The sequence below is a fragment of the Narcine bancroftii genome, chromosome 2, assembly GCF_036971445.1.
Source record: "Narcine bancroftii isolate sNarBan1 chromosome 2, sNarBan1.hap1, whole genome shotgun sequence".
Lineage (NCBI taxonomy): Eukaryota > Metazoa > Chordata > Chondrichthyes > Torpediniformes > Narcinidae > Narcine > Narcine bancroftii.
The window spans coordinates 321,551,539-321,575,052 of record NC_091470.1 but is presented as its reverse complement, the minus strand read 5'-3'; the positions used below and the strand labels follow the sequence as shown (position 1 = coordinate 321,575,052).

General features: G+C 40.2%; 2 protein-coding genes across 13 annotated transcripts in view; both read right to left on the bottom strand.

The window, feature by feature from the left end:
- rad54b (RAD54 homolog B) overlaps nt 1-23,514 on the bottom strand; it is a 168,767-nt gene that overhangs the window by 98,995 nt on the left and 46,258 nt on the right. The window lies entirely within an intron of this gene.
- On the bottom strand, nt 11,594-21,585 carry LOC138755599 (fibrinogen silencer-binding protein-like). The gene is made up of 2 exons (XM_069921892.1): nt 21,203-21,585; nt 11,594-12,306 (listed from the first exon to the last, which is right to left on the bottom strand). The coding sequence occupies exons 1-2, from the start codon at nt 21,583-21,585 to the stop codon at nt 11,736-11,738; spliced, it is 954 nt and encodes a 317-aa protein (XP_069777993.1). The 3' UTR covers nt 11,594-11,735.

Here is a 23,514-nt window from a genome sequence, read left to right as displayed (position 1 = left end):
GACCGATGACCGTTGGGGATTCAGCTGTTTGAAGGCATGGCTGGCAAGCTATGTCAGGCCAGTCGATTGATGACAGGTTGGACCCCTATGGGCAGAAGATAGGGCACCATGTGCTCTCCCAAGTGGAGTTACTGGGTTTTTGGAGACTGGGGGGAAGTTGTGGGGCAGCCCTATGATTACTAATATCATTACTCAGGCATCAGTGGGATATCACATCCGAGCTAATTAGTCAGAAAGATAGGGAAATAGAATCCCTGTGAGATGAGAGTTGAAAATGGCAGCTTAAGTGCTGGGATCTGCGAGATGTGTGTTTGGAACTACAAGAGGCAGTTCTGTCTGCCCAAAGGCAAGATAGGGAGATTGAATCCCTGCAACATGAATGTTGGGAACTGCAAGAAGCACTGCAGGTTGACCAATGGAAAGCAACCAATTTAGATTTTAAAATCAGGGAGGCAGTTTCCACACTGATCGAAACACAGCAACTGCAAGCTCTCTGGTCTGGCTCACAGCATGACTAGGAAAGATTTGTGCCATTGTCTAGCAGCAGGACAGGATCAACACATGGTGGGTGCATGTGTCCGAGCCTTTACCAACCCAACCAGTGACCATGTGGTCCCAGGTCTGTCATGAGACCATTCCACCAACCCTCCAAAACGGTGAGGTAGCCACCATTATCAAGCAGGAGAAAGTGATCAACACATAGTGGGAGTGTGTGCCTGACCAGTGACCATGTAGTCACAGGTCTGCCACAAGGGGCTGATGCAGCTGGCAGCAGTGGCACACCACTAGCACTGGGACACAGATGGTTAGGGTGTGGGCACTGATTGTAGGTACCTACAGGGGTGCCTATAAGCACCACCTCCCAGGGAGCAAGGAAACTGGTGCCTTGGTGAACTATTTGATCACTGCACACACTCTGACTTGAGAGGGATGGTCTTGCTGCTCATGGGACTGGCGACCAGGTGGGCGGTCCAGGAGGCCATTGCCCTCCTGGAAGGATCGGAAGGCACAGAGCAGCATCAACAGAGAGCATTACAGGGAAAAGCCCTGTGGGGGGGGGGGGGGGGGACCTTCTCTTGTACTGCCCACTCTGAGCTGGACCAACACCTCCCCCACTCCCGCTCTTCCCTGACTGGAGGAGGCTCCTGACTAATCTATCTTTTGAGGTCTCTTCCCACCCCACCCCACCCCTCCACCCCCCAACAGGAGAAACTACCCTTCAAGTTTTCCTCTCAGATCTGAGGGTCCATCACAGACTGCTCCGCCCGAATTACTGATTTCAGCCGCCATCCTCACAGGTGGCTGTGGCTACTGCACCAGCTTGTTTGGGCAGCGGCATTGGACATTTGATCGTATCTATTGTGCAGACTTTGCGTTGGACCTTTTGTTTTACAGTCACCCTGAGCTGTAGTAATGACATTGAATGGACATTGTGTGTTTTTTGTTTCACTAGACAGTGGCAGCATTGTCCCAGCCCACCCCCCACCCCCCCAACCCTATTAACAGAAGCAAAACACTTCATTGGTGGGGGCTTCAGAAACCTTGATATAAAAACACTGATTTGGCTAATTCACTCCCAACTCCTCCTGGTTATCATTGTAGGGATTCAACACAGGCACTTGTAGGGATTCAACACAGGCACAGGCAAAGAGAACACGAGGAGGAATTGCATCCTGGTGTCGGACGACGGCCCAGGGAAACTAGGAGCCCGGGGTATATCCTGGATACACATCCACCAGTCTTCCCCCACCTCACCATGGGATAGCACAGCAGCAACCCTCTGGGATGTGCTTCGGGAGCACCCAAGCATGGGGCCAGGGTGCGGGATGTGCAAGCCAAGAGAGGGATCCGGCACCTAATGGATGACTACCTGCTCACAGATGTTGGTGGTGGGGGTGCTCACATTTGCCAGCCAAGCCGGAGAAACCAGGCATACAAGTCAGTAACAAGACAAATTATTTTTCTTGCCTTCCCCTCTGACACTGGGGAGCAGCTCCCTCAGCACCCTACTCTATTGGTAAAACAGCAACCCTCTTTGGTCTGGGGATGGGGGGAGGTTGGTGAGGTGCTGTCAATGGATTTGATTATGTGTCTTGTCCAACACAAGGAGGGCACTTGTATGTATGTAAATATCTACATCACTATATATATCGATATATAAAAATATCTCTCTCCATTCTCAACATCGGGTGTGGTGCCATCTGCATCAAAGAAGTCACCTTGGGCTCCTGGGCAGGAATGGGGGGGCCTCGGGCTCTACAATTTTTTTAACCCCAAAAATTCAATTTACATCTGGCATTTATTGATGCCCTAGCATTCTTTTGACCCCTTGGATAGTCCCATTAACCCCCCCCCCCCCCCCCCCAGGGGTCGATGTGAACCACTTTGGAGTCCCTAACTTCAAGACAATCTTAAACAAGAACTAGCATGCATGGAACAGGGGAAAGTCATACAGAAAATTTAAGAACCTAGAGAATGTGTCATGCAAAAGAAAAATGGAGCATTGTGTCTACATCTGGACCCAAGAGATCTCAATAAAGCCAAAAAGAGAAAGCATTTTAAACCAACACAGGAGGAAATCATGTCCCAGTTTGCAGATGCCAAGTGGTTAACACGTTTTCAGTGTTTTGGCAGATGAAGCTCGATAAGGCAAGTTCAAGACTATGCACTTTCATTCTGTCTGCACCAGAAATTTACCACAAAACCATCCCCATACCTGGAGTTGAGACCATGATGAAGGACATCATTGTATGGGAGTCCACCAACAATGAACATGATATGCAACTTAGGCAAGTGCTTGACATGACACAGGATGTCAATTTGAAATTAAATAAAGAGAAATGTGAATTTAGTGTAAAGAAACTAACCTTCACAGGAGATGACCTATCTAAAAGGGAGCAAAGTCTGATCCAAGAAAGACATCAGCTATTGAGAATTTTGTGAGGCCCAAAAACAGAGGAGGTGAGGGTTTTCTTGGGAATGGTGACTTACCTGGCTAAGTTCATCCCTTGCCTGTCAACTGTGTCAGCACCACTTAGGTCACTCCTTGAGCAGAAAAATGAATGGATTTGGTCACATGAGCAAGCCCTAACAAAAGAGCCTGTACTAAAATTTCATAATCCAGATAGGCGCACCAGACTGATGCGCCAGATCCCTCTCTTGGCTTGCACATCCCGCACCCTGGCCCCATGCTTGGGTGCTCCCGAAGCACATCCCAGAGGGTTGCTGCTGTGCTATCCCATGGTGAGGTGGGGGAAGACTGGTGGATGTGTATCCAGGATATACCCCGGGCTCCTAGTTTCCCTGGGCTGTCGTCCGACACCAGGATGCAATTCCTCCTCGTGTTCTCTTTAAACCGGTGTCGCAAGTGCCTGTGTTGAATCCCTACAATGATGCACCAGACTGGCCTTGGAGCAGTACTACTCCAGCAGCATGAGGACACATGGCAACCTTTAGCCTATGCATCAAGAAGCCAGTTATGCACAGATAGAGAAAGAGTTTCTTGCCAGCACTTATGCATGTGAAAGTTTCCATCAAAAAAATACATTTATAGACAAACTCTTGAAGTGGAGACAGACCATAAACTACTGTTCTCAATTATGTCCAAACCAATGAATGACTGTCCCATGAGCATGTTGATAAGGCTGCAAATATACGATGTGAAAATGACCTTCATGTCAGGAAAATACACGTTTGCAGCTGATGCACTCTTTCAAGCAGTTGACAAGAAAGAAAAGAGTGACCAAGAGGTTAATGTGGAGATACAAGCCTATGTTGACATGATTATCATCTTGTTTCCAGTATCCTGGGATAGAACAAGGTCAGGAAAGCAACAGACACAGATGAATCAATGAGAGCTCAAAGATATAATACAGAAAAGATGTCCAGAAGTTAAAATGACTGTCCAATGGGTATCGGGATTATTGGGCATGCAGAGATGCACCATCAGTTGTGAAAGATAGTGTCTTCAAAGGAAACAAGTTTGTGGTTCCAGTGTTGTTACATAAGGAAATGCTCCAAAAGATATATGAAGGACATCTTGGTGAGGAAAAATACAAATGTAGAGCTCGAGAGGTGATGTACTGGCCAAGAATGAACCAAGACATAAGCCAGACGACTACTTCATGTAAAATATGCCTTACCAATAGATCAAAGCAGCAAGCAAAACTGCTTACATCACACCCTGTACTAGACAGGCCGTACTTCAAAGTTGGAGTAAATTTGTCTGACTGTAATGGGAAGTCGTACAGCAGTGACAGACTATTTTTCCAATTTCCAAGAGGTACCAACACTACAGTCAACATCCAGCAAAGTAGTTATCACTTTCATGAAAAAATGTGTTTGTGAGGCATGGAGTTCCTTGTGAAATAGTATCTGATAATGGACAACAATTTCCAAGCAGTGAATTTGAGTCCTTTGCCATTACTTGGGATGGGGGGGGGGGTTTGACATACAAATTCAAACCCACATCACCCAAAGTCTAACGGCCTAGCAGTGAATTCTGTTAAGGTGGTGAAGAGCATTCTAAATTACTATTTGGTCTTAAGGAAGACCCCTTACTAAAACATATTATTACAATTTGGAATAAGCTCATTGGTCAAATTGGTGTTAGGGGAGTCTTCTCACCCAAAACACCCCAAACTTGATCTCAGAGGGGGATCAAATAAATTGAAGATTGTTTTTGAGCAGGGACAATTTATGACATTTCAACAAATCAGGAATAAATTTGGAGCTTTAAATACATTCTTTTTTCTGCTATCTTCAGTTAAGATCTTATTTAAGGGATAAATTAGGTCCAACACTGACCTTACCACAATGTACTGAATAGAGACTCTAGTTCAAAAGGAGATCACAAAGAAATTTATCTCAAAACTGTATTTCTTACTTCAGGTAGAAGCCCCTAAACAAGGGCTAGATAAGTCAAGGGAGAGATGGAAATTGATCCATTTTGCTGGTCTGACCTGTGGTCAGGACAGCATGAGCAATACGATTAATGTAAGGTATAGGCTGGTGCAATATAAATTTTTGCTTCAGCTGTACCCTACTCTGCAAAAATTAAACAAATTGAAATCTGAATTATCCAATATGTTTTTGATGTGGTCAAGATATAGGGACCTTTTTGCATTCAACCCAGTCATGCCCTAAATTGAGATCCTTCTGGGAAGATTTGGGGAATCTCCTGGAACAAATTACAGGAATTCAATATCCTCAGGTGCCAGAATTGTTTTTATTAGGTAAATTAGCAGATACAAGACCTAAAATGAGGCTGTCAAAATGTTAATTGAAATTTGTTAAACTTGCTTTAGCAATGGCCAGGAAATGCATAGCCAATACTTAGAAATCTGATTCCCAACTGAGTCTGACCCACTGGAAGTCAGAAATACATAATTGTGTTCCACTGATAAAGATTGCTTACAACTTTACAGCAAAATCTTTTATAAATACGTCAAGAGGAAAAGATTGGTGAAATCCAGAGTAGGTCCCTTGCAGTCGGAATCAGGGTAATATATAATGGGGAATAAGGAAATGGCAGACCATTTAAATTCTTACTTTAGTTCTGTTTTTACAAGAGAGGATACAAATAACCTCCCAAGGATGTTGGGAAACATAGAGTCTAATGCAAGGGAGGAACTGAAAGAAATCAGTATCTCTAAGGACATGGTCTTGGGGAAATTGATGGGATTGAAGGCAGATAAATCCCAAGGGCCTGATAATCTACATCCTAGGGTACTTAAGGAAGTGTCCATTCAGATAGCAGATGCTTTAAGAATTATTTTCCAGAACTCGATAGACTCAGGATCAATACCCATGGATTGGAGGGTAGCTAATGTTACCCCACTATTTAAAAAGGGGGGTAGAGAAAAAGCGGGGAATTATAGGCCGGTGAGCCTTACATCAGTAATGGGCAAAATGATGGAATCCATTATTAAGGATGTAATACCGGAGCATATGACTGGCAGAGAAGGGATCAGACAGAGTCAACATGGATTTACAAAAGGTAAATCGTGCTTGACAAATCTATTGGAATTCTTTGAGAAGGTGACAGGTAAAATAGATGGGGGAGAGCCAGTGGATGTGGTGTACCTGGACTTCAAAAGGCCTTCGATAAGGTCCCGCATAAACGACTGGCTTCCAAAATCAAGGCTCATGGGATTGGGGGCAAAGTATTGATGTGGATTGAGAACTGGCTGGCAGGAAGAAGACAGAGAGTTGGGATAAATGGCTCATTTTCTGATTGGCAGGCGGTGACCAGTGGGGTGCCACAGGGATCTGTACTGGGACCCCAGCTGATCACAATTTACATTAATGATCTGGATGAGGGGATTGGATGTAATATCTCCAAATTTGCAGATGACACTAAGCTAGGAGGGGTTGTGTGCACGGATGAGGGGGTCAGGAAGCTCCAGTGTGATTTGGATAAATTGAGGGACTGGACAGATACATGGCAAATGCACTACAATGTGGATAAATGTGAGGTTATCCACTTTGGTAATACAAACCAGAGGGCAGATTACTATTTGAATGGCAATAGATTAAGAGATGGGGAAGTGCAGAGAGAAGACCTAGGGGTACTTTTACACCAGTCTCTGAAGGCGAGCAAGCAGGTACAGCAGGCGGTTAAAAAGGCAAATGGTATGTTGGCCCTCTTCATATCAAGAGGGTTTGAGTATAGGAACAAGGATACCTTACTGCAGCTGTACAGGGCCTTGGTGAGACCCCTCCTGGAGTATTGTGTGCAGTTTTGGTCACCTTATCTAAGGAAGGATGTTCTTGCAATGGAGGGAGTGCAGAGGCGATTCACCAGGCTGATACCTGGAATGGCAGGAATGACTTATGAGGAAAGATTGCACAAATTGGGATTGTACTCGCTGGAGTTTAGAAGATTGAGAGGGGATCTCATAGAGACCTATAAAATTCTGGCAGGACTGGACAGAATGGATGCAGATGGGATGTTTCCAAGGATGGGAAAATCCAGAACCCGGGGCCATGGTTTGAGGATAATAGGCAAACCATTTAGGACCGAGATGAGGAGGAATTTCTTTACCCAGAGGGTGGTGAATCTGTGGAATTCATTGCCACAGAGGGCAGTAGAGGCAGGTTCATTAAATCTATTTAAGAGGGAATTAGATCTATCTCTTCAGTATAAGGGTATTAAAGGTTACGGAGAGAAGGCGGGGACGGGGTACTGAACTTTAAGATCAGCCACGATCTCGTTGAATGGCGGAGCAGGCTCGAAGGGTCAAATAACCTACTCCTGCTCCTATCTTCTATGTTTCTATGTTTTTAAGAATATGGAACCTGTATCTAAGATATACAGGGATTAACCTTTGATGATCCCCCCCCCCCCATCTCCAACACCACCATCTCCAGTATCCCTCATGATGTCTATGTTAAGACATTTATGTCTTAAGAGAGGAAGTAAACTCTGGATGAATCACGTAATGTTTCATCTGTATGTAATTAATGCTTTTGCAAAACAGATAATTTTGTCACATTATATGAGGGAATTACCTTTTTTTTCTCTATTCCTTTTCCTTTGGGGAGGAGTGACTTCCTCTTAATTTTTCGGTTCCCTACTTTTCTTTCAAGGATCGGCACAGTTGTGTAATTTTGTATTTAAACAATAGTGCAGAATTTTATTTGTGTTGAATCTTTGTATATCAACATGTAGTTTGGTTTTGGTATTTTATTGTATATATCTGTTATGTTTCTTTGATTTTGTTTGTTTTGTAGCTTCATGTTGATTAAAAATTTTTAATTTTTTTTTAAATGGTGAAGAGCTTCATGAAGAAAGGGCATGATGGACAAGAGGATTTCCACAGAAATCTAATGATTCACAGCAGTGAGTCACTGCAGAATTTCTCCAGTCCAAATGCTGATGGATTTGATTAACACATACGAAACAACCTCCAATGCATGAAAATCTGTTGACGCTTGAAGGAGCGCACAAGATCCAAAAGGCTAAAGTGGAAGAGAAAGTAACACAGAAACAGTATCATGATAAGACTTTGAAAAGCCAACAAGACCTGAAGTTTGGAGTTCAAATGTAAATCAGAGATCACAATTGTGGCACATGGGCCATGCATGGATATGTGCAACAGGAAATGGATCCACATTCCTACCAGATCCAGACAGAGGGAGGGACACCTCTGAGAAAGATCTGCGTGGATCTATGACCACAAACTCCATCCCATGGTCATGTCTCGTCACCTGACAGGACATAAAAGGGGCCAGCACATGTAGAAAAGAAGCACGTTCACTGAAAGACACAAATACTAATGCAGCAAATGCATGCAGTACATTGGTGGAAACCCATAGCAGACCAAAAAGGACTGTTAAGCCACCTCAGAGACTGATTGAAAGCTGCTGTGTGGAAAGAGACTGGCCACAGAATGTAGATACCCTTGTTAAGTAGGCATAGTATTGTGTTTGTGTTTTTTTTAAAGGGGAAAGATGTGTAATTATGTGTGCATAATAAAGAACTACATTTCACAATAGGCCATATGCACAGTTGGTGCAGGAACAAAAGCCGACTACGACAAAAGTCAAGTGCGTTATTGGTTCAAGCAGCTCGAAAAATAAAGTTTAAACGTTAAAACCATGCAAGGTTGTTCTTCATGGAATAAACATAACTATGTTTATGTAATTTCACTTCTTCAATATTAGTCTTGATAAAAGATTTATACCCGAAATGCTGACTGCCCATTTCTACCCATGATGCTATCTGTTCGGCTGAATTCCTCCAGCAATTCTTTGTTTGCTCAGGATTCTGGCATCTGCATGTTTTTCTGTTTCTGTTTCTCTCTCCCACAAATGTTTTATCTCTTTCTCCAAAGACTCAGCACCATCTACTGGAAATGTGGTACAATACCTGCCTGGTTAAGTGCAGACTTAACAACACTTAAGCCTGATAAATCCCGTACAAAGTAAACTTCATCACCACTTTAAACATTTCTTCTTTCCACCATTAGCATTCCTTGCTTGTTTTGTTTAAAGTTTATGAAAGGTATTGCAGCAATTTGTCAAGCTTTTTCCCCATCCCAAAACAATGGAACCATAATAAAACATGGATGCACTATTGACATACCACTTCTTTTCTCTTCCACTAACTATAACCGTGAATATTTATTATCTATCCTTTCTATTTATCTTTCTGTACTGCAATAACATATTGTTGTTTTTTTTAAAACAAAAAATAGTGCCTGTATGGCTGAAGCAAGCATACTGTATTGTTCATGCATAGGACAATCAACTTTTTATCATTAACTCATGACCCTCACCACTAAAAACACAAAGGGAGGAGGCATTTACACATTACCTCAAAATTTCCCTCCAAATTATACAATCTTTTAACTTTGATATATAATTGCTATACCTTTAATGCTGCTTAATTAAAATCCTGAAACTTCTTTCCAAAATATACTGTGGGAGAAATTTTACCACATGGGCTGCAGATAAAACAGTTCACTGCCCACCATCTTGCAATAAACTCAAAAATCCTTCAAAGAACCTCCACCTCTACCTTCCTTTAAGATACTCCTAAATTTCTATCTATCATAATTCAAGTTTATTATCATCTGAGTGAGCATATACAACCAGATGAAATAATTTCTTTAGATCACGGTGTCCATACATGCATACATAATACACCCATTAATTTATTAACATACTTTTTAAGTACTTTGGCAAGTTTATTGACACAAAGGTTGAGATGTGAAATAAGGAAGAGATTTTTGCACCAGGGAGTGACAAAGGTCTGCAACTCACTGACCTGAAAGGGAGTAGAGCCAGAAGGTTTTCATTTAAATATTCCTGGACATGTACTTAAAAAGCTGTAACCCACAGGTTATCAAGTGTTGGAAAGTGGAAGGATAATTAGAACTGGACAATTTCAATCCATAAATACACCACAATAATAGACAATAAGAACTTGGCCTTTAATAGGCCATGCTGCTTTCACTGCATCTTGCATTCATCAACTCAGCTAAAGTGGAATTATGCCCGTAGCTGAAAAAAAAACTTTTCATGAAAGTGAAATGTCTGTAAATTCTATCATAAATTTCACTGACACTGTTAATCTTATTTGTGTAAACAGATAAAGACTTTATATATATATATATCTTCTTTGGCTTGGCTTCGCGGACGAAGATTTATGGAGGGGGTAAAAGTCCACGTCAGCTGCAGGCTCGTTTGTGGCTGACAAGTCCGATGCGGGACAGGCAGACACGGTTGCAGCGGCTGCAGGGGAAAATTGGTTGGTTGGGGTTGGGTGTTGGGTTTTTCCTCCTTTGCCTTTTGTCAGTGAGGTGGGCTCTGCGGTCTTCTTCAAAGGAGGTTGCTGCCCGCCAAACTGTGAGGCGCCAAGATGCACGGTTTGAGGCGATATCAGCCCACTGGCGGTGGTCAATGTGGCAGGCACCAAGAGATTTCTTTAGGCAGTCCTTGTACCTCTTCTTTGGTGCACCTCTGTCACGGTGGCCAGTGGAGAGCTCGCCATATAACACGATCTTGGGAAGGCGATGGTCCTCCATTCTGGAGACGTGACCCACCCAGCTCAGCTGGATCTTCAGCAGCGTGGACTCGATGCTGTCGACCTCTGCCATCTCGAGTACTTCGACGTTAGGGATGAAAGCGCTCCAATGGATGTTGAGGATGGAGCGGAGACAACGCTGGTGGAAGCGTTCTAGGAGCCGTAGGTGATGCCGGTAGAGGACCCATGATTCGGAGCCGAACAGGAGTGTGGGTATGACAATGGCTCTGTATATGCTTATCTTTGTGAGGTTTTTCAGTTGGTTGTTTTTCCAGACTCTTTTGTGTAGTCTTCCAAAGGCGCTATTTGCCTTGGCGAGTCTGTTGTCTATCTCATTGTCGATCCTTGCATCTGATGAAATGGTGCAGCCGAGATAGGTAAACTTGTTGACCGTTTTGAGTTTTGTGTGCCCGATGGAGATGTGGGGGGGCTGGTAGTCATGGTGGGGAGCTGGCTGATGGAGGACCTCAGTTTTCTTCAGGCTGACTTCCAGGCCAAACATTTTGGCAGTTTCCGCAAAGCAGGACGTCAAGCGCTGAAGAGCTGGCTCTGAATGGGCAACTAAAGCGGCATCGTCTGCAAAGAGTATATATATATATATATATATATATATAATACACACACACACATTTATTTATTTATTGAATATAAATATATATATGGGCCAGTATTTATATTCAGCCCCAAATACCCATGGGGAAAATGTTGGTGAGCTGCCTACTTGAAATGACAATGGTATTACTACAGTGCTTTTGAGGAGGGAGCTCGAGGATTTTGATCAAGAGATGAAAAACCAGCCATATATTTCCACATCATGACTGTGAGTCTTGAAGGGGAACAGACAAATATAATTGTCCTTTCTTGGTAGTGGAGATCAGTGCTATCAGAGTAGCCAATGTGAGAACCATTTTGTAATGGTGCACCCTGCAGCCATTCTGCAGAGTTCTCAGAGGGATGAACATAACAAATGGTTTATAAGATGCCAATTACACAAGCAGCTTTGTAGTGGATTTAATTCAAAAATATTTCAATTTTTAAATAGACTCCATTATTAGACTTGATAAGTTCACCGAAAATTTAGCATTGAATTTGCTGCTATGAAAACTCAAGAGATCTTAATACAGCATTAAAAATTATCCTTGAGATCAAAATCTACCACAACGTAAAGCTTTCAGTAACTGATGGAAAGACATATTCACAAACATTATGTATCTCGGGGAACTGGCAATCCTTGTTGCAGCCTTGCTGCTTTTAATTCTTCCACCCTGATTTTAGCCCTCAATAAGTCTTCTTCTAATGCTTGTTTTCTCTTCAGGCTTTCTCTTTTTTCATCAATATACAGTCCAAACTTCCTTTGATTTTCCATAATTATCTCATGTTCCTCTGATGACATCAGCTGTATTTCATCATCATCTCTAGTTTTGTGACGTAAAGAACCCTGGTGGCAATGTTGGTATCTGAACAAAACATCCTCCCTCCTTGCAGGTCGAGGAGATGGAGTTAAAGATGCCTGTGCCTCACAGGATGAAAATGGTGAGGCAGAGCTATTTGTGGCCTCCTGGGTCTCCTTTCTCCTTTGCTGCTCAATACTCTCGTTTGGTTGTGATGGTACAGCTAATATTGGAGGTGGTTTTTCTTCATGTTCAGGTTCAGATTCTGCTGTTATCCAATCTGAACAGGAATGGGATGTATAACCAGAGGTTCCAGGCTGTGAGTGCAAGCCAGCAGGCTGTTCCACACAAGAACTTTGTTCAGAAGTAGAACTTCCACCAAGTCTAAAGAAAAGAAATATACAGATAAAACTAATGCGATGAAGTGAGAAAACTATTAAAATATATCATAAAATAAATTAGAAGTAAAAAAAAAATACAATGAAGCTGTACAACAATGGTATTTCTGAAGAGTTTTTAAGTACAAGAGCTCATCGATATAATATCAAGTACTAATTCACAAAATGAGAAATTATGACAATGACTCTATACAATGAAACTCACATACTTTATACAATGTATAAAGTACAGAAAGATTTAAGATGGGGTAGGTTGCTGAGAAAGAAACCAACTGGGAAGTATTCCAAAACAAGGAGGACAGTTTGAATAAAAAGAGAATTTTTCAGACTGGAAGGCACTATGGGTCAACAAAAACAGAGGCAATTAACAAATGGACAAGCAAATGTTCATGTTTAATGGAAAAATTAGAAGCTAGTCACAATAGAACTGGAAGAGTTAACAAAGAATAAGAGTTGTAGTACTAGGGATAAGCCATGGTAAAGTCAGGGGAAATAGGTTTTCTTGCTGATTGAGTTTGTTAGGATATCAAAGTTAAGAATCAATTATTCAATTGGGATGTATCCTTTGTTATAAAATGGTGTGCTAATAAAAGGTCAGACCACAATCTTCCAACCTCCTTTAAATAAGATGCCAGAGGAAAGAAGACTTGGAATGTATATTTGTGCCTTTGAAAAAGGATTTAACCCAGCAACTAAAAGAGAGTCAAGCTAACATTCCAAAACTAGCAGGGTACCTAGTTTCAGGAGAAAAGAAGCAATGCTTGAGAAATTTGTGAACATAAAGGCCTACAAGATTCTTTGATTACATCCTAGGCTTTGTAAAGAAGTAGTTGCATTGGTTTTGGTGTCCTTGATTTCCCGAGATTTCTGACAATTTTCATGGATTGAAAGCAACAATGTAATACTGATATTCATGAGAAGAGGGGGAATAAACTGAGCCCATTAACAGCATAGGAAAAATTACTATTATTTGGAAATAAAAGCAATAATTTGAAAAGCATTACCAAAATGAGCAAACTTAACATTTTTATTTATTCATTTTTCAGGATGTGGAAATTGCTATCAAGGCCACTATTTAAAGCCCATTGTTAAATGCAAGCGAGAAGTCATACATTGCCTTATGGAACCTCTGTAGTCTTTCTGGTTCACTGTGTTGTTGGTTAGGAGTCCCAGAATTTAGCCCCAGCTACAACTAAAGATATATTTAACCCACAAGAATGTTGTGTTTCTTGGGGTGCAACCTGCAGATGGTGGCATTTCCTTGTTCTTGGTGGAAGGTTGCACATTTGGGAAGTACTGTTGGAGTAGCCACCACAAATAACTGCAGTGCATTTTGTAGATGGGATGCACCGACTGTGAAGGGGGATGGGGAAATGAGTAATTAGTTTGGTTGATCAACAAGCCTCATTTGGCCTGAAGAGTGGCCAAATGAGAATTGTACGAATCTGTATTAATCTGTATTAATCTAGGCAAACTGGGAATTCTTCACTACGCTCCTTACTTGTGCTTTGAGGGTCGTGGGAAGGATTAGGAATCCAAAAATTTTTAATTCCACAGCTGATAGAGTAGCATCCTTGGACAAATAGCTCAACCCTCTGAATTATTAGTCAAGCAGCTTAACTACTGTATCACCAAAATGGATTTGTGATTGGGGAAATGGCATTCATCAGATCTATTAGTACCTTAGTGGTGCAACTGACCTCGTAGATAATGGTCATTTAGATGGTCAAAAAACATTTGATGAAGTGTTGACTGAATGGTTAGAAAGAAAAATTAGGGTTTGCTAAACTAGGGGTAAAATTCTAGCATGAATGGAGATTGCATTAAGGACAGGAAACAGTAGAAAACAGAAAATAAATCATTTCACTTATCTGGAAGAGTGTCATAAAATTATTTTTTTTAAATAATACAAGGAAATTAGTTTCAGAAACACGTGAAATAGGGGTTTTGTGGAGTGATGCACCATCGATCACTCTAGAGACTATTGTGGCTTTAATTCACTTGAGAACATAGCATATCCTTATTGTTCGGCTATCCTGCACGGTGTTGCAGGGGGGTGTGGAACAGCCCTCCTTTATTTAGGAGCCTGTGGGGAGGGGCCACAGGTACAATTAGCCAATAAGCATGCTTGACCAGATAATTATACATTACAGTGGTTTAAAAGGAGCTTAAAAATAGAGTTTAAAAACAGCACAGAAAAAAGAGGCCCGTGAGTATAAAATGAGGGTGGGGCAAGGGGAGTTTCAGGCCTCAAAAAGGCTATTTGGATAATTTGGTTTTACAGTTAAATTCTCTCAACCTTAGTTATGTGCACAATATAATATTTTATTTGGATGGTTAACAGGTTCTTTTGGCCCACAAGCCCCTGCTGCCCAATTACATCCAATTGACCTACAACCCCCGATATGTTTTGAATGATGGAGGAAACGGAACACCCGAAGGAAACTCACATAGACACAGGGAGAACATACAAGCTCCTTACAGACAGTGTGGGATTTGAACTCTAGTCTCAGTCGCTTGTGCTGTAATAGCACTGCTGTAACCACTACACTAATTGTGCTGCCTTAAATTGAATTGAATTGTTTATTCAATCTCTGTCCAGGCTAGTTAAGCTCTATAGAGTACAGCAGGTAGTACAAGAATAAAAAGTGATACAATAAATAAAAGTTCAGGACATAGTATTAAAGAAAAAAAAATTGATGTTAAACAGTGCAAGTACAAATAAGTTGCAAGCACATGCAAAAAGTCAAGATCACTTGGGACTTGAAGCTAAACATGGATGAATTCATTAAGTGTTTAAGATGGTTTTTGAGATCAGCATCTTGAGCCACCAAAGAAGAGACGGACTATTTCAGATCTTGTCTTGTGTAATAAGAATGAGTAAGTTAATGATTAGGGACCTTTAGGAACTTGTGATACCATATAGGTTTTTATTACTGATAAATGTGAGGTGCTACATTTTGGTAGGACTAATCAAAATAGGACATACACATTAAATGGTAGACAATTGAGGAGTGCAGTGGAACAAAGGGATTTAGGAGTTATGGTACATAATTCTCTGAAAGTTGAATCATGTGGATAGAATGGTGAAGAAGGCATTTAGTATGTTGGCTTTCATAAATCAGAGTATAGGACACATGTTGAAATTGTACAGGGCATTGGTGAGACCAAATTTGGAATATTGTGTGCAGTTTTGGTTGCCAAATTACAGGAAGGATATAAAACAGTACAGAAAGAATGCAGAGGAGATTTACGAGAATGTTGCCAGGGTTTCAGGGTTTGAGTTACAGGGAACGGTTGAGCAGGCTGGGACTTTATTCTCTGGAGCGTAGAAGGTTGAGGGGTGATTTGATAGAGGTATTCAAAATTATAAAGGGGACAGAAAGAGTCAATGTGGGTAGACTTTTTCCACTGAAAGTGAGGGAGATTCAAACAAGGCAGCATGGATTGAGAGTAAAAGGGGAAAAGTCTAAGGGAAACATAAGGGGAAATTTCTTGGGGTATGGAATGAACTTCCAGCAGTGGTGGTAGAAGCTAGATCGATATTAATATTCAAGGATAGGTATATGGATGGGAGAGGTGTGGAGGGTTATGGGAAAAATGCAGGTCTGTGGGACTAGGTGGGAGATGATGTTCGGCACGGACTAGTATGGCCAAACTGGTTGGTTTCTGTGCTGTAAATAGTTATATAAAAATTGAAACTAATTTGTTGAATCTGAAATCAAGTCATAAACCTGACTAAAGCAAACTACAAAGATGATGCATGTAATGGCTATGGTGGATTGGAAACTACATTACAATCTATGGAACAAAACACGTAATGAATAACAATATAAAAAAATTAATACCGGAAGTAATAACTAGCAAATTAAGGCAATTAAATAAGAAAAATCATCCAGCATTGTTATCAAGTAGGAATAAAGATGAAACAGGTCAAAAGAAAATATTTACCACACTGACAAAAGAAAAGCAAATCTGAAGATTTGAAAAAATAATTAATCAGCAAAACTGACATAAAAAGCAAAAATAGAATACAAGGCAAACAAGAAACATAAAAACAGGTTGCAAGAGTTTCAACAGCTAAGTAGAAGGGAAAAGATTCAAGACATGCAGGAGAATTAGGAAATTAATGAAAAATTAACAAAAATGTTGTGCAATCTTGACAGAAGACTCAAAATCCATTCTTATATGGTGGAGGAGTATAGGTGTGGAGTAAACAAGATCAAACAAATTTGATTAAATTAAAAAATCAATGTTGGAGAAATTATTGGGATAAAGGTGACAAATTCCCATGATCTGATCATCTTCATCTGAAGTTTGTTTCAAGGATTTAGGGAGAAAATGGATGTACTGGTTATCTTCCAAACTTCTATTAATTCTAGAAAGAGTCTCACAGATGGAAGGATAGCAAATGTAACCCCATTATTTAACCAGAGGGAGAAAAAAAAGAGATGTATAAACTAACTAGCGTACCATCAGTAATAAAGAAAATGGAATCTATTATTCAGGAAGTGTCACAGGGCATTTGGAAAAATAATAGGATCGGGTCAGAGTTAACATGATTTGGTTTTGAAAGAGGAAATGTTTTTGTCAAATTTGATTATTTTTTTGATTGTAATTAGTAGACCAGGCACATTTGGCATAACGGTTAGCGCAATACCTTTACAGCACCAGCGATCAGGAATGGACTGGAGTTCGAATTCTGTGCTGTTTGTAAGGAGTTTATATGGTCTCCCCTTGTTTGCTTTGGTTTTCTTCAGGGGCTGCAGTTTCCTCTTACCAATCAAAACGCACCAGGGGGTGTAGGTTAATGGGGTGTAAAGAGGGCGATACTGACGTGGGCCAAAATGGCCTGTTACTATGCTCCATGTCTAAACTTTTTTAAATTTTAAGATATAGACTATCCAATTTAGGTGTTATATTTTAACCTTCAAAAGGCCTTCAACAATATTGGTCAATTAAATTTACAGCACAAGGTGTTGGGGGAAATATACAAGTATATAATGAGGATCGGTTAATGGACAAAAAGCAATACGAATAAATTGGGTCATTTTTGGACAGATTACAAATAGGGTGGAACTAATCAACAGCAGCCAGTAGAAACCAATGGTGGGAGCTGCACATAACCTTGAAAGAGCAATAATAATGGAGAGCATTATGCAAGTGAGGGATGGAGTGTAGGGGCCCCATTGTTATAATTTCAGAACCTAAGTAGAGGTGCGCAACACTCAACAACAAACTCAATCAGGGACTCATTTAAGAACTCTTACTTTGTATTGCAGTTTGTTTACATTTCTTTATTTGATCACATGAGTATGGTTAGTAGGTTTTTTTTTGCACGACCAACAAGTGGTAATTCTGCCTCGCCTGCAGGAAAAAGAATCTTAGGGTTGGATGTTGGGACAATAAATCTGAATCAGTACAATTGACTCAGTAAGGAAGAGGTCAAGACACTTCAGGAGGATCTAGGCAGGTTACAGTGCAGAAAAGTCTGTCGTCATTCAGCTTAGTAGAACAAAAAAAACCACAGCAAGGTAGAGTACTCCCCCCCCCCCCCCCCCCCCGCCCCCCCACCCAACAGTGAGTTTGAAAGATATTGATGTGCAGCAGGAATTGGATATTCTTCTACAGGAAGAATTGAAATTTAACATGCAGTTTCAGCAAACTATTAGGAAGGCATCTTCTATGTCGATATTATTGTACTAGGATTTGAGTAGACGAGTAGAGTCATCTCGCTCCAATCATATAGGTTCCTACTAAGATTACATCTGAACAATTGTGTACAGTTCTGTTCAGGAAAGATATTCTTGTAATGGAATGAAAGCTAGATTGATCTCTTCAACAACAGATTTGTAAGAATAGAGATGAGGCATATACATTCTTAAAAAAGGTGATCTTAACCATATAACCACTTACAGCACAGGACAGGCCAGTTCGGCCCTACTAGTCCATGCCGTAACAAATCCTCACCCTCCTAGTCCCACTGACCAGCACCCGGTCCATACCCCTCCAGTCCTCTCCTATCCATGTAACTATCCAGTCTTTCCTTAAATGTAACCAATGATCCTGCCTCGACCACGTCTGTCGGAAGCTCATTCCACATCCCTACCACCCTTTCCGTAAAGAAATTTCCCCTCATGTTCCCCTTATAATTTTCCCCCTTCAATCTTAAACCATGCCCTCTAGTTTGAATCTCCCCCACTCTTAATTGAAAAAAGCCTATCCATGTTTACTCTGTCCCTTTTTAAATCTTAAACACCTCTATCAAGTCCCCCCTCAATCTTCTACGCTCCAGAGAAAAAAGCCCCAGTCTGCACCTTTCCCTGTAACTCAAACCTTGAAATCCTGTCAACATTCTCGTGAACCTTCTCCGCACTCTCGCTATTTTCTTTATATCTTTCCTATAATTTGGTGACCAAAACTGTACACAGTACTCCAAATTTGGCCTCACCAATGCCTTGTACAATTTCATCATAACCTCCCTACTCTTGAATTCAATACTCCGATTTATGAAGGCCAACATTCCAAATGCCTTCTTCACCACACCATCTACCTGAGTATCAGCCTTGAGGGTACTATTTACCACAACTCCTAAATCCCTTTGTTGCTCTGCACATCTCAATAGCCTACCATTTAATGCATATGACCTATTTAGATTTGCCTTTCCAAAATGTAACACCTCACACTTATCTGTATTAAATTCCATCAGCCATTTCTCAGCCCACACATCCAGCCTTCCTAAATCACCTTTTAATCTACGGTAATCTTCCTCACTGTCCACAACACCACCAATCTTTGTATCATCCGCAAACTTGCTTATCCAATTCTTCACCCCTACTTCCAGATCATTAATATATATAACAAACAATAGCTGACCCAGGACCGATCCCTGAGGAACTCCACTAGTCACCGGCCTCCAATTGGAAAAAAAATTTTCTACCACTACTCTCTGACACCTCCCATCCAACCATTGCTGAATCCATTTCACTACCTCCTCATTTATACCTAATGCCTCCACCTTTTTTCCTAACCTCCTGTGGGGAACTTTGTCTAAATAGATAACATCCACAGCTTTCCCTTCATCAACCTTTTTTGTAACCCCCTCGAAAAACTCAATCAGGTTTGTCAAGCATGATCTACCCCTGACAAAACCGTGCTGATTACTCCCTACCAATCCCTGTACCTCCAAATATTTGTAAATACCATCCCTCAGAACACTTTCCATCAACTTGCCCACCACAGACGTCAGACTCACGGGCCTATAATTCCCAGGTTTACATTTAGACCCTTTCTTAAATAGCGGAACCACATGCGCCACCCTCCAATCCTTTGGCACTACCCCCGTGGCCAGTGACATCCTAAATATCTCTGTTAATGGCCCCACTATCTGTCCACTAGCCTCCCTGAGTGTCTTTGGGAATATTTTGTCTGGTCCCGGAGATTTAGCCACCTTTATCTTTTTCAACACAGCCATCACTACCTCCTCGGTTATCCTTATATGCTTCATTACCTCCACACTATTTTTCTTTACCTCAACTGGTTCAATATTTTTTTTTCCCTAGTGAATACCGAGGCAAAGAAATCATTCAAAATTTCCCCCATTTCCTCTGACTTCTCACTCAGCCTACCCTCACTATCTTATTGAAATAAGAAATCCTTACAGGGCTGGATAGTATCTGCCATGTCTAAAACTACTGGTTCAAAATAAGGGTCAGACATTCAGGACCAAAAAAGAAAAATCTTCACCTATTTGGAAATTTGCTAAGGAGACTGAATCATTGAGTATGTTCAATGCAAGATTTGGTAGATATTTTTTTTGTTGCTAATAAACTAATAAAAATTAATAGGATTGAGGTGTTGAGATGAAAGATCAGTCTTGGAGTTGATCTTGGAACAATTTTCTATTGTTATGACTAGAACAGCCTATTCTGCACATCATCAAAAGTTATGTGTAGGTAAAACTCGTTATTAGGAAAGCAACTAGATATTTGCCTTCATTACAATAAGATTGAAGGATAGGATCTTGGTTATATTATATTTTTTATATCTATTAATTAAGAATTATATATTTGCTTTAAAAGGAGAGCAACAAAATACAGATTCCTGGGTTGAGAGGATGAACAACATGGAAATAATGGAGTTTAGAAGAAATATATTTTATAGATTTTATGGTCAGTGATTTTTCTCCACGATAACAGTGAATCTTATTACAAATTGTGATCCATTAAGTTCTTAAAGGGAGAGGAATGGAGAGAATTTCCTTTGGGAGTATAATCTAGAACTAAGTCTCAGCCTCATAACAAAATGTTGGTTACACAAGATTGAGAAGAGAATAAACTCCTTCACTTAATGAGTTACGAGTTGTTGGTATTCTGTACTCTAGAGGGTTCAGAAATCTTAATTATTAAACATAGTCAAGAGGAAATCCACAGATTATGAATACCAAGAAGATGGAAATTGGGAGAGAAAATTATCCTATTGAATTATCATGCAGTCCCTGTACCTGTATAGGCCCTGTATAGGGCCAGTCTACTCTTGTGCCATTTTTTATAGTATGTTTGATAAATGTCTTTTAACTCCAAAGGACACAAATTGGAAATAAATATGGTTTAGCCAAATCAGCCTCAGACTCTCAGGCTTCAACTATTTGGGAGATAAACAGTTGACTAACTGAAATTTAAAAAAACTCTGAATTTAGAATAATTTCATGTTGGTAATCTCACCAAAACTTCCATTGTCTGTGTTCAAATCTCCCATGCAAGATCCAATTTTCCCAAGCTTCAGAAACATGGATGAAGTGACTACTTTTAACAACTTTCCACATGCAAGAAACATGAAAATAAATCTTTTTTTTTTTAAAAATCATACTTGGAAAAGCTTACCTTTGAAAGTTGTCACCATCCATCACCTTCAAAAGTGGATGAAAAATGTGTGGAATCATTTCTAGAATTCTCCTGGTTGGCTCAGATATGTTTCCTTTATAGTCTGGATGCAGCTGTTCTCTCCTGGCTATCTCCTGTTTGGCACTTTCCTTAATCCGTTTATATAATGTTCGCAAAGCTTGTGCACTACGAGATGGACGGTCCACTCCAACAGCATTGTAACACTGTGCTATATTTTCCCAGCAACGATTTTTTTCAACAATTACAGCCTGATTATTCTTATGAACCTCGAGGACTTTAATGCAAGGTCGTACAAGTTTTAACAAATCAATCTTTTCATATATGGTAAAATTTGAGGATCGATTTGATTTTTTCCAAAGCATATTTTGTACAGAACACATCACACAAACTTCAGACTGACTGCAAAACCCAGACTGGCACTGTAAGCTAAAGCTTAACCAGGCCAACCCTTTTAGGCCTACGCCTATCAGGAGGAGTTCATTGAAATTCCTTTCAGCTTGACTTCATCCAGAGATCATCTGCAAGCAGACTAAGCTAGGCCTGACCTACTTAAGGGTTCAGACTAAAATGAGACCATGCAATCCCTGATACAAAGACCAATCAAATGCTTGATTATTTTGTTATAAGATTTTTTTTCCCCTGGTTTAGAAAGCATTCGCAACAGAATCCCTAAGCAAAGGTACAGGTGTTCTATCATTTTGCTCTATTGCACGGAAACCTGCTTAAAAAAAATTTGCATAATCTTTACTTTGGCTAATGAAGGATGCTGTACCATTAAAGCCAAACTGGTCTCAAGTTTACAACTGAAATAAGAACATTTACATGAAACTGCAAACAAAGAATTATTGTTATTGTTAAACCACAGTATGCAAAGGCATGCTGCAATCTGTATACAGATCCCTGACAGGGCCCCAGTAATCCTGCTGCGGAACTTTAGTGTTGTTTGCATTCCCTCAGCTATTTTTGTTGTCAATCAAGGAATTTTGCTTCCTCTATCATATTAGGATGTATTTTGCACAATGAGTTGATATACATTTTTACATTGCTCTCAGCACAAAAATCCATTTTAAAAATGTACTCTAAAAATAAGTTGAAGGATCTTCTGGCCACTAGCAACAGTGCGAAACCCAAAACCATAAATATATGAATCCTACACAACTTACAAGTCAAACCTGTTCCACCAAAATAACCAATTCAAATACCTTCATTTATTTTCTTTATCTATAAAAGATTGGATTTTCAGAAAACATTTTAGTTACTTTTAATAACTAATTCAAATACCTTAGTTTATTTTATCTCTCTATCAAATATTGGATTTTCAGAAAACATTTTAGTTACTTTTAATAACTAATTCAAATACCTTAGTTTATTTTTTCTATCTAAAAAAGATTGGATTTTCAAAAAACACTGAACATTTTAATTACATTTTTAGAATTAGACATACAGCACAGTAACAGGCCCTTCTGGCAACCAACAACCCTGAAACATTTGAAAGGTGGGAGGAAACCAGAGCATCCAGAGGAAACCTATGCAGGAACAGGTAGAACCTACAAATTCCTTACAGACCAGACAGTGCAATGTGTTACCAACACTGAAAAGGATAAAATCAAAAATTAATTCTCAATCTAAATTATAAAAATCAGTATACCAGAGGCTCAGAAGGCAAGCTCTAACCCAGGGGTGTCAAACTCAAATTCACAGAGAGCCAAAATTAAAAACTTGGACTAAGTCGTGGGCCAAACGAAATATTTATTGAAAATTTTCAACAACATCTGCATGTTTTCTCTTCTTTCAACATATGTAATGTTAAACTTTTTCTTATTAAAATAAATGTTTAATAATAGTTTTGGTTAAACTCTTTCCAGAAGAAGCATTAACAAATGAGAAATAAAATATTCAATAAATAATATTTCTCTATAGCCTTTAAGCTCCTTTTAAATGTTTTTTTTTCACAAGCCAACAAGTCAAAAAATAACAACTTGCTTCAATGAAAATCCAATCTTTCAACTTTGAACAGTCCAAAGTTAACCAAAGAAAATATTAATCCAAGCTTAGCTTGCGACACTGTGATTTACTCTGATGCACCTGGGTCTAAACCAGATACTTGGCATCTCTTCTTAGATGCAAGTTCATCAAACTCTGGGGTCAGAGTTTGCCTCCCACCTGTCTTGAAAGGTCCTGTTTTCTGCCTTTCGTTTGGCCATTTTTCGTAAGGGGTTTATTACGTGTGAGTTGGGCGACAGGTCGCAGATGCTAATGAAAGTAAAGAGAGGAGGTGGGGGCGATTAGCG